The sequence below is a fragment of the Haliotis rufescens genome, unplaced genomic scaffold (genome assembly GCF_023055435.1).
Source record: "Haliotis rufescens isolate VD_foot unplaced genomic scaffold, xgHalRufe1.0.p SCAF_21, whole genome shotgun sequence".
Taxonomy (NCBI): Eukaryota; Metazoa; Mollusca; class Gastropoda; order Lepetellida; family Haliotidae; genus Haliotis; species Haliotis rufescens.
This window is the reverse complement of record NW_025963902.1, coordinates 5,908,766-5,926,734: the sequence shown is the minus strand read 5'-3', so window position 1 is coordinate 5,926,734 and position 17,969 is coordinate 5,908,766. Positions and strand designations below refer to the sequence as shown.

Here is a 17,969-nt window from a genome sequence, read left to right as displayed (position 1 = left end):
GATCATTTTGAATAATATTTTGTTTAATATATTGAAAATCTTTTCAAAATGATATAACTTAAGACATATGGATTTTATACAATAAATAAATAAATGAACTGTTGATGACAAATTATGCGTAAATAATACACAATGTTTTGAATCAAAGTTATCGGTGTGAATTGAAAGAAGAAGGTTTCCGGTAACACACGCATGCGTATTACACGTGGCTGAGATCAACAAGTATGGCGGCCCAAACGTTTCAGCAGGAGTATATGCAGATGCCCCCAATAACAAGGGCATATACAACTGCATGTGTGCTAACAACTATTGCCGTGGTGAGTATTATAACGTTGAAACAAGTAGGATCTGCGATTTCGACACCTTTATGCTGATAACATGTCGATCTGAGTGAGTCAATTGAAAGTACACCGACCGGTGTCAAAGATTTCACAGACGCTTCGGTAAAGTTATGTTGATGCCAAACTTTCTATTCTCTGGTTATGTCTGAGAATGAAAAATCAATACATTTAATACCTCTCGCGAAAGTATGGACGCAGTACTATATGAATATGACACTTGTCCTCACAAGGAATGACTCGAGGCGAAATAAGTTCAATTTCATATCATTGGCCATCAGCCAGTCAGTCACAGCTGATCAGGGAGTAGAATTCAGTATCACGAGGATAATTAGTCAGTAAACTCGGTTTGGGAAATTTTGAACATTCAGATATTGTTATTAGCAGATGAAACCAATGTATAAAAAACCGTATCCGTTAGGGTCTTTTATCCCCGTGTTATGTGTTTTCGGACTTTTTAAAAACATTCGTAATTTTGTGGCTAATCACAAGAACTAACTGTAGAACATCTCTCACTAATAAAAGATGTCTTTATCTTAAAAACAGGCCATGATCTGAGTATTTACAATGTCTGTGTGATGCCACACCCCTTGTTATACCATATGTAATCGTGATAAGCATGGCCGTCCAAAAGCAAATGATGTCCTAAAACCTATTAACTGACGATACATGATTTTAGGATAAATTTGCAAATGTAAAAGTTCAGATATGTACTACTTTCAGTGTTTACAAACATTGTCTTGTCCTAATCTATTGTTGATTGAGTCAGAGTTGACTACTACTGGGATAATTGTTATCATTATCAAAATAATAGTCTGAGTTACTGAAAACAGCGTCCGTACAGACTTGAAAAAGCCTTAATTTTTAAGGCCCCTCTTGAGTAGTTGATAAGCCCTGAATTTTAATATCAACCTTGAAGAGTCTTGAAAATCCCCCAAATAGCTTGAAAAGCCTTGAATGTGCAAAATGACATGTACATATATTATCAAAATATTAAAGCACACAAAAATATGTACCAATGATGTTTAAGTGAGATTTATCACAGTGATAGATTTGTGTGCCAAACATGAATACCCCAAAGAATTCATGACAGACTTAATTTATTTTTTTTGTTCTGTGAAAATAAATTTTGTTGGAAATGTGTGATGGTCATACAGCTTTTTAGGCCTTATGACTAATATATAGAATGCTTGATTTGATGAAATATTGACAGACCTTGAAAATGACAGTTGTCAGCAATGGTCAGTCTTGAAAAGGCCTTGAATTTTAGTACTCCTGTGTAAGATATCAGCATGATCAGCATTGGTATTACATGGTAGCAATGGCCCCTAGAAGTTATGAGCATGCATTCAGTGGTAACCATGGTAACTGCAACAGGAATGGTGAATATGGGAAAAAGAAATTGACATTTGGATCAGCGCTACATCTTTAAAGATAAGGATTAATTAACATTCGTAAATATTTGGAAACAATTTATATTTGTAGATTTTGCTTTGGTCATGTCCATTATTGTCTATGAATACAGTTTATTTCACATGTTTCTCTCTTTTCTTTTCAGCAACTTGATATCATCACTCCATTCCAAATATACTTCAATCCAGACCTTATATTCAGGAGTTATCAGGTAGGTCATGAAATTACTGTTCACTGATTTGTTTGAAATGAAAGGGAACAAGCAATGATGAGATAGGTTGAACTGTGGTAATTTGGCCAGAAAAAAATATCTTTGATATTAAGCTACTTTAGCACGCTATATAAAGGCCGAACAATAATGTTGATGTGGTTCTGATTACCCGATCAAAACTTACATTTTTCAGTGGTATTCTTAAGCCATTATGAAAGCAAACATGGGAAAAAATCCACTGTTGCACAGTTGATTTACAAATAAGAAATGTGTGGCTACCCTAGTTTGAAATTTAGTATACCGTAAGCGCCCAGGGCACTCTTGAAATTAAAAATAGGGGTCTCTTATTAGAATATTATTTTCGTGAAAAAACATATATTTTTCTAGAATTTAATTGCCCATAATTTAGGGTACATATAACACACGAGTGCGTATTGTATGTGAATAAATAAGTCTTGTGAACATTGATCAATCGGAATGGGTGCTAATTAGGATTGTTCACTAGCCAATATATTAGCAAATACCGCCGTGGGCGCTTATTAGATCAGGGCGCTTATTACGTCGAATACGGTAATGGGAACCGGCCCATTTTTAATACATTTGGCCTAGGTATAGACAGTCTTGTATGGCAAGTAGGTGTTGGAGGCACACTCATTCTGAGGGGTGGCAGGTCGCCTGGTTAATGGGTTTGCTCGTCACATTAAACACCATGATGTTAATGAAATAATAGTAAAACTAGCATCCAACCTCACTCACACAGTGTCCATAATAACTGCCTGCCTGTGGCTGGTAACTTTTCTGTCAGACTGCATGAAATTTTTCTCTGTCTGTCAGATAATTTTAAGACTACTTTCGTGTTCAGTTTTATTATTACTCCTTGTAGATTCTCAAGTAATTATTTGCATTATTTCAAAAGAATCAAGACACGATGTGTCTCGGTTTTTTGTTCCAAGTTTTCAATATTTATAATGTCTAAATGTGGGCAAGTAACATTGACGATGGGCAGGTAACACTTATGTGTCAACTACCCGACTGTCTTGTTGGGTTTTAAAATTATTTCAAACACTGATCACTCACACTCATTGTACCTATCATATTACAAATAGCTGTTATTAAATGTATGTTAACAGTCTTTTCCAAAGACTCTTGTATCATCTAGCCTAAATAAGGCTCCAAGCATAATTTGCAGTAGCGTATAGATTAATGATTATATGGACTATTATTAACTAAGTTTGCGAGACTGAATGGAATTTTACTAGACTCAGGCTTTGGTCTAGTGGTTTAAGCCACAGACTTGTTTATGATTTGTTCATTAATCTACGATGTCAGCATGTTTATGACTATTTCTGTTTATCATGTTTATGTAACCATGGTACCTTTGTCTCTTACAGTTATGGCGCCTGATCACCAACTTTCTCTACTTCGGCCCCATTGGGTTCAACTTCCTGTTCAACATGATATTTGCATATCGTTATTGTCGGATGTTGGAAGAGGGTTCCTTCAGAGGCCGCACAGCCGACTTCTTCTTCATGTTTCTCTTTGGAGGTCTTTTAATGACTGTATCCTTTCAAGTTTTTGTTGAGGAGTAGAGACATGGACATTTACATAGATATAAGTTAGGTTTTAACTTTTTCTTGGTGTTTTACCATTCCTATTTTACATGCCTCCGAGGGCAGTCAGTAATTTTGCTAGAGACAATGGCAATGGGACATTTGTATGATTTATGTTAATTTTAGCTCATCTGACTGAAAGTCATGTGAGCTTATGTCATGGCATCTTGTCTGTTGTCCATCCCCAGCTATGGTCTCTGTAAAACATGCTCGCTAAAACATGCTCACAATTTTAATCATGGCCGCCGCAACAGCCATTTTGAAATTGTCATTTTTGCTCATTACTTAGCCATTTCTGCATGTACCATTATTAAATTTTATATACACAATAACATAAACTCCATTTAATATGTTTTGTATTTTGATCAAGCAGAAAAATTTGACCTTCACATATTCCTGTTTTTATATTTTTTCCTGCATTTTCAACATCTCTGAACATGCTGAAAGTACAAGGACAAAAGTAAGCTGAAACTTTACAAAGATATATCTCCTTGACCCTGTTTCAGATCATTGCATTGTTTGTAAATCTAGTGTTCCTGGGAAGTGCTTTCACGATAATGCTGGTGTATGTGTGGAGCAGAAGAAACCCCTACATAAGAATGAACTTTTTCGGGCTCATGAACTTTCAAGCACCATATTTACCATGGGTGCTTCTTGGTTTCTCGTTGTTGCTAGGCAACTCTATAATAGTTGATCTTATGGGTAAGTAAATTTAGTCAGACATCAGTATTTACATTTCACTTTAAGTTATGTTGTTATTTTCTTCAGTTCTTATGAACTCTGTAAGTATGGTTAGTACATTTTTAAATTTATAATTTAATTTTTTAACATTTTCCTTTGAATTATGTTATTATTTTCTGCAGTTATGTTACGTCGAAGGTGTTTATCATTTAATGGACATCAATAAGATTTTTTTGTAATACCGTATTCAACGTTATATGCGCCCTGCTCTAATAAGCGCCCACAGTGATATTTGCTTATATATTAGCTAGTGAACAATCCCAATTCCTTCCGATTGATCAATGTACACAAGACTTATTTATTCGTGTATAGTACGCATTCTTGTGTTAAATGCTCCCTTAATTATGGGCATTTAAATTCTGGAAAAATATATCTGTCGTATATAAACATTTCAGGCTTGTCAGCATAAACCACGAAATTTATGAATTTTCAACTCTGTTTTTTTTTTTTACCAAAATAATATTCCCATAAGAACACCCAATTTCTAATTACGTTGACCACCTCCGTGGTCTAGTGGTAGAGCGTCCGCCTGGAGAGTGGAAGGTCCGGGGTTTCGATCCCCGACCGCGTCATACCAAAAGACGTTAAAATATGGTACTTGTAGTTACCCTGTCTGGCGCTGGACTGGTCGGCTCGGAGTTAGTATACTGTGTCTGAGTGGGGTATTCATGTTAAACTGTGGCATGGTATCTCAGTGAGCTAGCACTATAAATCGGCATCAGCCCGGACTAGAACAAGCAGCCACGCAAACACACACGTACATGCACGTCGCTATAAAAGGTGAAATAATCTTGGACGCGACGTTAAACCCCATTTCACCTCACCTCTAATTATGTCAAATATGGTATAGAAAAATCCATTAATTACCCTGATAATAGGACCTAAACATGATTAAGGTAACAACCATTTTGCTGTTTTTTTATTTTACACGTTCAAAGCAGAGAGTAACCCAGAGTCTGAACAAATGTTCAACAAGGCTGTATTCATCATGATTATAAACAAATATTCTGTTTTGGATTTTCTTTGGTACCTCCAAATTTCCTCGTTTCGGAGAGAGAAATGATCAGGCAGTCCAGGTGGTCATCTTCCCGAGGCAAGCTTGGCCACTAGCTTATATCACAGCCTAGTTTCTACCCTTGCCTCATCAAGGCCACTTTTCTTGGTGCCACCTCGTGTCGATCATGAGTTGTGTCCCTTGTCATGAAAACGTGATATCCAATCAGAGCGCTGTTCTTATCTCGTATAGTTTCACAAAGATGGCAACTACCATAGGTGACGACCAAGTCAACCAGATAACAAAAACAGTCACGATTTCATCCCTGACACAAAAACATAGGCATTCGTTGGGGTGTGTGTGTTTAAAATAAAAAACATATTCGTGTCAACAAAGAGCGACAGTGGTAAATCACTTTCATTCAAAGGTGTACTAGTCGTCGATGTTGATTTTGTGAAACATTCTCTGATTGGACTATTGATATGTGCGATAGTCCAATCATATTTAGCACAGGAAAGTGGGCTTGATGTGGCAAGGTGGAAACAAGACTTTGATAAATAGGCTAGTGGACGTTCTTGCCTTGGGAAGATGTCAAGTGGTTAAATCATTACTCTTCATGCAGAAGACCCAGGTTTGATTGTCCACATGGGTACCATGCAGTGTTCAAAAATTAAAAGGGGTCCTGAAGATCCGGGGTAGAATAGTTCTTCAGCAACCCATGCTTGCCGTAAAAGGCGACTATGCTTGTAAGAGGCGACTAATGAGATCGGGTGGTCAGGCTCGTTAACTTGGTTGATGCATGTCATCTATCCCAATTGACTGGATTGATGCTCATGATATCAATCACTGGGTTGTCTTGTCCAGACTCGATTATTTACAGACCACCTTCTTTCATACCTAATCTTGAAACACAGCGATGTGTGAAGCAAGCCTTTGTTAATGTCTTGTACAGTGGTATGCTGAAAATAACGTATTCGACGTAATTAGCGCCCCGCTCTAATAAGTGCCCACAGCGATAATTGCTAACATATTAACTAGTGAACAATCCCAATTAGCACATCTTCCGATTGATCAATGTACACAAGACTTATTTATTCGCATATGATACGCACTCGTGTATTATATGCACCCTTAATTATGGGCAATGAAATTCTGGGAAAATATATCTGTCGTACATAAACATTTCAGGCTGTCAGCATAAACCACGAAATTTATCTTTCAACTCTGTTTTTTCCACCAAAATAATATTCTAATAAGAGCCCCCAATTTCTAATTTTGAGACCGCCCTGGGCGTTTATTAGGTCGAATACGGTATTGTTGAAAGACATGTAAACACTCACTCACAGGGCAGAAGGCCGTTGAAATATTTTGAAGATAAGAATCTCGGTGCACCTTGTGATCCTGTTTTTCGAATGCGTGTCTAACGTGTGTGTCTTGATTCCAGGTATAGCTATAGGCCATGTCTACTACTTCCTTGAAGATGTGTTTCCACAGCAACAGGGGGGATTTAAGTTGCTCAAAACACCAAGTATCTTGTAAGTTGTTGAAAAACTACTTTTCTTTTTAAATCTGCAGTAGTATTTGTCTATTTGTTGTGTTTTAGGAATGTCCTTTGGAGTATGCAGGGTCATGCTCACTGACCTTTGTTTAGGCTTTCTTTGAAAGACATGTCAGAGTTACTTCCCTTTCTATGTCAATCTACCATCTCCTCACAACGGAAGCCCGTTCGCGGAGCTCTCTATTTTATCACTGTCACAGCTCCCCACTGTGCTAGGTGGACTCAACCGTGCAAGGAGTTGAAACTGCCGACTGACTGTTATGTTTACAAGCGGTGACTGTCATAATGACGAATATTCGCCCAGCTAAATTGTTTTTACTGCTCAAACCAGCATTTAACTCCCTCATTCACTCACTTTGGGCTTACTGCCCCATTAAGCAGACGTTGTGCTATAACAGAAATACTTCTCAAAGTGGCATTAAACCCAAGTCACTCACCCTCTCTCTGTCTTTCAGAAAATACGTATTCGATGCAGCCCCTGAGGATCCTAATTACAACCCTTTACCTGAAGATCGCCCTGGTGGGTTTGAATGGGGGCAAGGTCAGAGGGTGGGGGCTCAGGAACAAGGTCAAGGTCAAGGTCAAGAGGGAGATGGAAACTGAGAGGCCATAGATCTTCCATGACTATCCCAAACTGTTTAACGACTCACTGACTCTAAAGAACGATGCAATATTAAGATTTTCAGTCTTAGCATTGAACAGGGTCAATCGTAATCGCCAGAAGCCGAGCTGTGCGGCTGAATGTTTTTCAGCCAATTCAATCCGTGATCTGTACGACCTACAGTGTTGGTGCCCCACAGGGATGGCTTCTGAATCCATCATCATTATCATGGTTTGCAAGAGAGAAAAAGCACTATTCAAGGACTATACAAAATTCACTGCAGGTGCTTGAAAACTTACAGTGGACGATGTGCAAAGGTTTCAGTTTGATGGAATTAGAAAACATGATGACAGTGTCTGATCAGGGACCGGTCATTTACGATAGGGGTGGTTGTGTCAGAGGGAAACATGACATTCTGTAGGGGAGGGCCATAAAAATTAATTCAGTTAAGTCCCGTTAATCAGACAAGGTTGGTTGCATATGATTATGTCGGATTAACGAGTATGTTGGATAAACAAAATTAGGTAGTATCAACGTCCGTGATCGAAAATTGGACAACCACACGATAGATAACGATTCAAACATGTTGTAATAAAAAAGGAAATATTCATATTGTTGTGTAACATTGTCAGCGGAATATGTTTTCTAATCATGCAATCTCTAAAGTTTAACACAAAACTACTGTTATGGACTGTATGACTGATTCAAAATACTTTTTAAAGCGTGGTCTGGAATGGAAGTCACCAATTTGAAGCTAGTACCGCAATGTTTATTTAAAGCATGCAGTAATTGTTTATTGTTAAGCAAGTTTATCTCTGCAGCCGTTGAAATATGCAGCTACTCGCCGACTCGTCTCGCATCAAAACACGGGGCTGTGTACTCGCGGGCAGATGATCACGGAGTGTGTTGATCACTGTGTCGGATAACGAGACTGATTAATGAGTAATTTCAGCAATTCGTTGCAAATTAGGTGTGTCGGAGTGCGAGACTGTTGAAATAGCACTGATTTAATCAGTTCCCATCATTTGTGTCCGATAAAGCCGATTGTTGGATTAACGAGTGTCGGATTAACATGACTTGACTGTACACTTATTTGAGGAGGGTCATGAAACAAAGAGCCCTCCCCATCCCCTCTAAGAAATGACAGGTCCCTCAGATAGTTACTGAAATTCTGGGAAGTAGGGAATAAAAGGAACTTGTTATGAAAGTTGAGAATGGATGATCGGTGATGATGTTGTTTTGATGTTTATGCATGATGGAAGTATATATGATGTTAATGTATCTTTTTAATGATGTTATTTGTATGTATTTCATTGATCATGTTGATTGTGTTTGTGTCGGGGACATTCAGAACTGTTACCAGGGTTACTGGTATTTATAATTGAGGATGCTGAGGTAACAGTTAAATCAGAATAAGTATGCCATTATTTCATAAACACAGTAATTTTTGTTCAGTAGATTTGTATGGAATGTTCATAGCGTATGCAGTATTAATATGATCATGCAGACTGTCCTTCCAACATGTCAAAACTCTCACTATGAGATCATATAGTCAGGGGTTGCCATGGTTATGATTGACTCATGAGTACAGTGTGTGAAGCCTATTTCTGGTGTACCCCGCCGGGATATTGCTGGAATATTGCTAAAAGCGGCGTAAAACCATACTCACTCACTCACTATGATTGACTCATGATCAGTTTTAGAGACAAGTCAAAATAATAGTCAAAACAAATTCCTGCTAAAACATTTTTTGTAATCTTACGAAATCTTTCAACTTTGATCACATAGACCATTGTGACGTCATCAGTGACCATGACGTCACAATCACTTGACATCACTAATATCTCTGCCACTGAAGCTGGCTAGCTGTAGTTTATACACACAAGTCATACCTGTACCCTACTCCTGATTAGAAACTGAAAAAGTTGGATGATAAATAGAATTTCACTGTGTATTTTCTATATCAACAGTCGTGATAAATATTTAAAACACCTCAGCAAGCCTCTAAGTTTTAAACTTTTGTTGACTAGTGTTGATATGTTTCATGTCGATAGAAGCTAGGATGAGATTCTCTTTAAAATATATAGCTTATGTTTCTTGGTGTTTATGGAACCCAGAAGGCAGCATGGAAAGCTTCAGGCAGTTCCAAGTTTTGATGGTGTTACTATTAACCGATGCACTGTGCGTCAACTTCACACCCGACATGATATCCTGAAGATCCGGGGTAGAGTAGGTCTTCAGCAACCCATGCTTGCCGTAAAAGGCGACCATGCTTGTCGTAAGAGGTGACTAACGGGATCGGGTGGTCAGGCTCACTGACTTGGTTGATGCTCATGATATTAATCACTGGTCCAGACTCGATTATTACCTGTCATATAGCTGGAATATTGCTGAGTGTGGCGTTTAACAACAAACCAACCAACCAACCAATGATATCCTGTATTGATTCATATTTTTATTCTTGAATAAACTTTCAAAATATAATATCTAAGAAGTTTTAATAATAACCACACCTAACTGCTCTGGTTAGCATGACCTCAATGTCTGCCATGAAACAAAATACTGAATCTGATTGCATAACACTCTTTTATGAGTTTGAGGTATCAGCCCCTCGTTATGGCGGCTATATTGAGCATTGAGAATTTCATGCAAAAAAAGCTCGAATTATTGATCATGACTCAGGTTACGGGATATGTTGGGTAGGCTATGGCCTTTAATTTTTTATTAGTTGTAGATGCTCAGAATTAAAAAAAATTTTTTTCCAGCTTTCAGTATTGTGACAGCATCACGAAAGTATGATTGCAACACGATACAAAAAGATAATGGATTGTGTTTTTCGTTAGATAAAAGATTTTTATATCATTTATTCACCATTTCTTAGGTACAGTGATGATGAAATCTCATGTTTTTTTCCATTTCACCTAATTACAAAAAAGTCGGACAAAATGTGTTATGTGGAAAGTCAGTTTATTATTTTTCTAATTTCATTTTTTTTTTGTCAGTTCAGTCTTGTAAACTGGTAGACCAACTAAAAAGATAGGCGACCTTATCGTGACACGATATGCATTATGATTAAACATGGCATGTTTGATTTTCAACAAATTATTTCATCAAGATGTCTGTGACAAACATTTTTATCTCTTTGTACCAGAAATGTGCATAATTTTAACATGATTTTGTCAAAACGCTTTTTACTATTTGGTTTTACAAGCTGTCTCTTGATGCATTTCTTGACCGGTTAGCATAAACTTGACTGACGTAATTTTTCAAAACTATTAGCCAGTTAACTCGATGATAAACACCAGTAATGCCACTGTCATTAAGATGAAATAGTTATTAGTAAAACAACAAATACATCGTATATGCTGCCATTACAGTTACTGTTATTTTATGCAAAGGCTTCTAGACATACAATTTCTTTGAAATTGCTTGGAGCTATGACTCATTCTATTTCCAAGTGCATTCAGTGAATTTTGTTGTACAACACTACCGATATATGTTTTTGGCGAATTAAGTGTGTTCTTTGTGTATGAAGTTTGACTTGATGTGTTATGGTTGTATATCATATCTTCATTAAGTCTGAATCTCGAAGAATTGCAGACCAGTGAAGATCCGGGGTAGAATAGATCTTCAGTAACACATGCTTGCCGTAAAAGGTGACTATGCTTGTCGTAAAAGGTGACTAAAGGGGTCCGGTGGTCAGGCTCGCTGACTTGGTTGATGCATGTCATCGGTCCCAATTGCGTGGATCAATGCTCATTACATTCATCACTGGATTGTCTGGTCCAGACTCGATTATTTACAGACCGCCGTCATATAGCTGGCATATTGCTGAGTGCGGCGTTAAACAACAAACCAACCAACCAACTAACAAAGCATTGCAGGCTTCATTTTTTGTAATGTTTCGGACAAGGTCAGGGTGTGTATGATTATGTCTAACATAGTTAAAACATTACACATTGCTGTACAAGGATAAACCTGTTGCCCTGGAGACCAAGTTGAGTCCTGTTGCCTGGGCAACACAAGTAGTTCTTGCCATGCCTTTGCATTAGCAGCGTTAGAAATTGGCACTAGTCCTGTAGTCCTAGCCAAATTGCCCAAGAGTTAAGGTATCATAAAGACCAGTAGAAATTAGCCTGTTTTAAGGGTTTCGCTATTATAGTTTCATTATAAGGACTAGTGGACAAAAACTGTTAGTTTCCATCACTGGTTAGTGTCAAGATTAACCAGAGTATCGATGCACCACAAATTTACATCTGATCTGACCTGTGGAGATCCAGGTTAGATGCAACGTATGCTGGTCGTAAGAGGTGACTAACAGGATCGGGTGGTCAGGCTCGCTGACTTGGTTGATGCATGTCATCTTATCCCAATTGCATGGATCGATGTTCATGATATCAATCACTGGATTGTGTTGTCCAGACTCGATTATTAACAGACCACCGTCATATAGCTGGAATATTGCCGAGTGCGGCGTTAAACAACAAACAAACAAATACATGTGACGGTGCGATATGTGATACGCCTACCTATGAATTGATTTGAGTTTTAGTTCTGTATTGAATTTCATTGGTAATATTTAAGTTTTTGCAAAAACCTGGCTTGATATAGCTTTGGACCAGTAATACATTGCTACCCACTAATCACTATGCTTAACCGTTTTGCATTGCACTGTTAGGATGAGCCTAGAATAGCCAATCTTGTAAGTTCAACATACACTTGTTGATAGCAACATTCTGGTGTCTGGTGCCACATACACTCAACAAAATAAGATCTTAGTGCTTGCACAGGAGTCCGTATCTAAAAATAGACACCCTCATGCATATTCATGACCATCTCCACACGCGAGCCCGCGTGTGGAGATGGTCATGAATATGCATGAGGGTGTCTATTTTTAGATACGGACTCCTGTGGTGCTTGCTACTGCCATACGAGGCTTTGTGTAGCAGTAGTGGACACTAAGATATTATTTTATTGAGATTGGGGCGCATGGGACCTCCACCTCAAATAATTTCCATGAAACCAGGAAAACAACCAAACCCATCAATTACTATTAATGTATTTGCTCGTATGATAAAGATATGCATTTACCTGAAATAGGGTATATCTATCATGTTTTAAGCATATATAATTGAGATGAAAAGATAGATTCTGAAAATGTATCAGGTCTTTCAATGTTATGTACAATTCGAACATGTCTAATGCAATCTCTACTATGATTGGTTGTGTGAGTACACAAGCAGTGGGTGGCTCCTGTCTTCGTACCCATGTCCCTTCATGAACCCCTCTTCCTAAGGCAAGGGAGGTAACTGACGAGAAAAGTCCAGTTTATAGTCAGTTACCTCCCTTGCCTTGGGAAGATGTTACAAAGCATGTGGTTTGTGTTGTTCACATTCTACTTATGTTGGACTTATGGTGGACAACATTTTGACAATATCATGTTGAAATAAATTATTTATTGTTATATTTACTTCTGTTTTCCGATATATATTTAATTATTTTAGCCTCTGTCATCCATGAAGATCCGGGGTAGAATAGGTCTTCAGCAACCCATGCTTGCCGTACAAGGCGACTATGCTTGTTGTAAAAGGCGACTAACGGGATCGGGTGGTCATGCTCACTGACTTGGTTGAAGCACGTCATCGTATCTCAATTGCGTGGATCAATGCTCATTACATTAATCACTGGATTGTATGGTCCAGACTCGATTATTCACAGACCGCAGTCATATAGCTGGCATATTGCTGAGTGTGGCGTTAAACAACAAACCAACCAACCAACGTCATCCAGATGACTCCATTATTAATGGTCAGACAGACACTTCTTTCTCCCAAAATGACTGATCAATAAGCCTGAAGCTTTAGAAGGATGTGGAACATCATAGTGAGTGAGCGAGTATGGTTTTATGCCGCTTCAGCAATATCACAGAGGGGACAGAAATAGTCTGCACACATTGTATCCATGTGGGGAATAGTAGGGTCTGAGTGACGAGCGAACACTTTCACAGCAAGTCGCCCGATATGTATTCGTGGAGTTAATATGAAAATTTAAGAAAATCTAATTGGGACTAATCTCTATGAATCATTTCTTTAAGAAACCACAAGGCCTAGGATTCAGAATTATAGTTATGATGACGTCATGCTGCTGTTCTTTCAGTTGCTTCTGAGCCATGATTGAGGGTTTGAATCCCGGTTCGCCCCGATTATGTTTCTAGGTTTGTCAGCACCATACCTCATCACTTGGGGCTGTTCTCCCATATTAAACTGACACGCCGTGATATGACTGGAACACTGTTAAAAGCGGCGTTAAACACAACTCACTCACTCACTAATGCTATGATCATATGGTCGTTATATCGGGTGTAAACATATGGGACTTGACAATCTTGCAACATACATCTATTGTCTTAAGCATCAGTTGTCACCTTCCAAAACACTTATACATTATTTCCTGTTGAAATGACGTACAGATACAACCTCTTTGTGTTGGCGTTGTCAGTGCACTCGCGTCATGGTTACGTCTTACGCTTTCGCACCTGTCAATCTCGTTGCCAATGACAACCGTCAACACCTATTGCAAGCACCTATATCTAATCGATCTGTATTGATTGCCGAGGGGTTAACCTAGTGTGTTAATCCGTCCAAAAGCTCCACGAAGAACGGTGACTATCTACATGGAGATTAAATCTCATTGATTTATTCATGTCAACAATACCCACACGCTCTAAAAGAGCGACAGGGATAGCATCGGTCGTGAACATGTACCGTATTTCCTCGATTAAACGACACGGCGTGTATTTCTGTCGGACACTCTTAACCCCCGGCGTTTAATCACGAAGATAACAACGGGGAGAATTCCGAGAATAAAAACGCGTTTTTTAATGGAGACCCGGCTTTTAATCGATACCCAGGCGTATTGGAGGTCCGGAGTTTAATCGAGGAAATGCGGTACTTGAAATGTACAACCTGGGCTGAAGATGAGGGACGTATGATGTGACTTGGGACTAATACAAGTCTGTCTTGCAGTATTTGAAGGTCACTGCAAGTACACGTCAATACAGCGGGGGAGTATGTATTATTCACGAGGCAATGATTGCAACAATGTGTTGGAGTATTAAAGAAAGATGAAGTGCCTTATTTTATTTGTTTGTTTGTTGTTTAACGCTGCACTCAGCAATATTCCAGCTATATGACGGCGGTCTGTAAGTAATCGAGTCTGGACCAGACAGTCCAGACAATCCAGTGATTGAAGCATCGATCCACGCAATTGAGATACGATGACGTGCTTCAACCAAGTCAGTGAGCATGACCACCCGATCCCGTTAGTCGCCTCTTACGACAAGCATAGTCGCATTTTATGGCAAACATGGGTTGCTGAAGACCTGTTCTAACCCGAATCTTCACGGGTAATTAAATTCATTGCATATCTACATTTCATATTTACATTTTGATGCAAAATCAAACATTGACGGTTTCCAGTGGGTTGGTTGGTTGGTTGGTTTGTTGTTTAACGCCGCACTCAGCAATATTCAAGCTATATGACGGCGGTCTGTAAATAATCGATTCTGGACCAGACAATCCATTGATTGATATCATGATCATCGATCCACTCAATTGGGATTGATGACATGCATCAACCAAGTCAGCGAGCCTGACCACCCGATCCCGTTAGTCACCTTTTACGGCAAGTATGGGTTGCTGAAGACCTATTCTACCCTGGAATCTTCACGGGTCGTTTCCAGTGGGAAGTGAATGGTCCAGAGCAGCACTGCAGAACCATCACCAAAATCAACATCAACATTGAGATTCTGTCTCACATCCTTGGCTCGTTTAAGAAAACTGTGGAATGCCTTGTTTTCATCATGAGTCTTGACATGCTTCGCAAGAGGATCATCAGACAAATACATGTGTGCAAAAGTGCACAAGCAAATTCTTCCACGAAGAGCCTCCACGTTAACCAAATCACGCCCTCCCGATATGATTGATAAATATGAGCAATTGAGGGAAGAGCGAGGGTGGTGGGATCTATTGTCCGACGTGATTCTTTAAGCGAGGGTACAAAGCCTTGATTTTCTTGTTTCGTCCACTCAATAACACTAAAAGAATAAGAAAGAACGGGCACAGCATACGTATTTCTGGCTTAAACTTTATTAAGCTCTGAAATCTGACGAGATTTATACTCTGCCTGAAGTTTGTCTTTGATATGGGGATTCTGGAGCTTGTCTCTGACTTGTCTTCCTAAATAAGTATAAGGCCTGATCTTCCAAAAGATTCTCACTCACTCCTCCCCTAGTAACCCCACGGATCCACCTTGCACGGCCTTGCCATGTTTTAGACGGAGGGTATTGCATTTGTCGAGTCCAGATGTCATACCAATGTCCCTCGAGAACGACTCGACAAGGAGAACCTGATCGTTTAAATTGGATTCCCTTGGGCAAGGAGTTCAATGTCATCCATGTAAAGGAGATGAGAAAGGGGTGCCGAGGATTGATTGATTGATTGATTGATTGATTGATTTGTTTGTTTGTTTGTTCATTTATTTGCTTATTTGTTAATTTATTTATTGCCGTCATCGTCGTCATCATAATCATCATAATCATAATCATCATCATCATCATCACCATCATCATCGATAGTTGAGACATTATGATGGGAGGTGTGTAGAATGTCTTCAGGATTAGGAATACATGATCATGAATACAAACTCACCAGATGTATTTAATTGCGATGTACTCAAACGTTGTGTACCACATACCAAAGACTTACACACAATATAACATAGGTACAAATATATCTAATACAGTTATACAACACGCTATGTATAACGGGACATGACCTATATGCACACCGGTACCACAGTACATGGATGGTGCACATCTCACTCACTCTGTTCACAATGATGTAGTTGCCCCGGGGAAATCAAAGTACCCACGTGTAGACCAGAAATAGAATGTAAAGAAAGTTCAGAGAAAGGCCTATATATAGAGAGTAATTATTGATTAAAGCCCCATCGTCTTCTGTTGAGCTAATCGTTGCTTGAAATCCTGAAGATAAAACTTTCTTTAGTTTTTACATAATACATATTACATATACATTATTTGTCATGATCATTGTTAAAATATATAATACACGATCAGGTATGGCATAAAATACACTACTATACGCGAATTTTCATTTAAATATTTATGATGACATATGTGAATTATTAATTTATTAAGTCTCCTCTTATAACATCATATAACGTATATCAGTCAACATTTTAAAAACATGACAATTGCTTTCGTAACGTAAACGTATTGTTTTTGCGTATTTGTGAAATGATTAAAATTGTTGCACCTCTTACTATTGTAATAATTAAGTTATTATCCACACTATCTGGAATACGTGGGGCGCGTTGCAAGCCAAGAATCGCTTAGAGAAAGCAAATTCATCGCTCAACACGGGGTCTGCAACAGTTCGAAGCGCTTGCGCACTCTTCCAAAATGGCGGCGCAACTACCGCTTGGTTGCCTTGACGTTTGTTTGTTGTTTAACGCCGCACTCAGCAATCTTCCGGTTATATGACGGCGGTTTGTAAATAATCGAGTATGGACCAGACAATCCTGTGATTGACATAATGAGCATCTCAATATACACGTAATTGGTATACGATGACATGCATCAACCACGTCAGCGAGCCTGACCATCCGCGTAATGAAGAACGTAATAGAAGAGGCTCGATGACGATCTGATGAAATTTATTACTACTTTGAAGATGTGGAGCAGACTGAGGATGATGGGGTGTTAGCTACCTTTGCTCATTTTCTCGTTGATCCAGTCAAGAATTCCTTGTTCCGCTGTCAAAGTAAGCCGCCATTTTGGTTTGAGAACGAAGCGACCTCAGTCAGCGATTGTTTCGCTTGCAAGCGGCTGAAAGTTAGCGCACTGTTGTAAGGCGAATCGCTGTACATCGCTTACAAGCGATTGGCGTTTTGCAACGCACCCCAGGTGTGTGGAAACAATACCTTGACACTAACAGGGTAACATGGCGCCAACAATGTTTGTCTGTGACGTCCTTACACATTATAAAACCTGTATTACGTCAACAATGATATCTGTATTACGTCATCATTGATGTCTGTATTACGTAAACAATGTTGTCTGTATTACGTCAACAAGGATGTTTGTATTACGTCAACGGTGCCTGTATTGCGTAAACAATGATGTCTGTCTCCATTACGTCTACAGTGATATCTGTATTACGTCAATAAGGACGTATGTTTTACGACAACAATGATATCTGTATTACGTCAGCAATGATATCTGTATGACGTCAACAATAATGTCTGTATTACGTCAACAATGATGCCTATATTACGTGAACAATGATGTCTGTATTACGTAAACAATGAGGTCCTATGTACGTCAAGATTGATGTCTGTGTTACGTCAACAATGATGTCTGTATTACGTCAATAAGGATGTTTGTATTACGTCAACAATGATGTCTTAAATACGTCAACAATG

The 17,969-nt window shown here is 38.8% G+C and overlaps 1 protein-coding gene across 1 annotated transcript; it reads left to right on the top strand.

The window, feature by feature from the left end:
- The first annotated feature begins 207 nt into the window (after nt 1-207).
- Nucleotides 208-8,060, top strand: LOC124133355 (derlin-2-like). Its single transcript, XM_046497730.2, has 6 exons — nt 208-317; nt 1,897-1,962; nt 3,354-3,521; nt 4,079-4,274; nt 6,752-6,842; nt 7,321-8,060. Exons 1-6 carry the CDS (start codon nt 225-227, stop codon nt 7,466-7,468), a joined length of 762 nt encoding a protein of 253 aa, XP_046353686.2. The 5' UTR covers nt 208-224; the 3' UTR covers nt 7,469-8,060.
- Nucleotides 8,061-17,969: the final 9,909 nt, after the last annotated feature.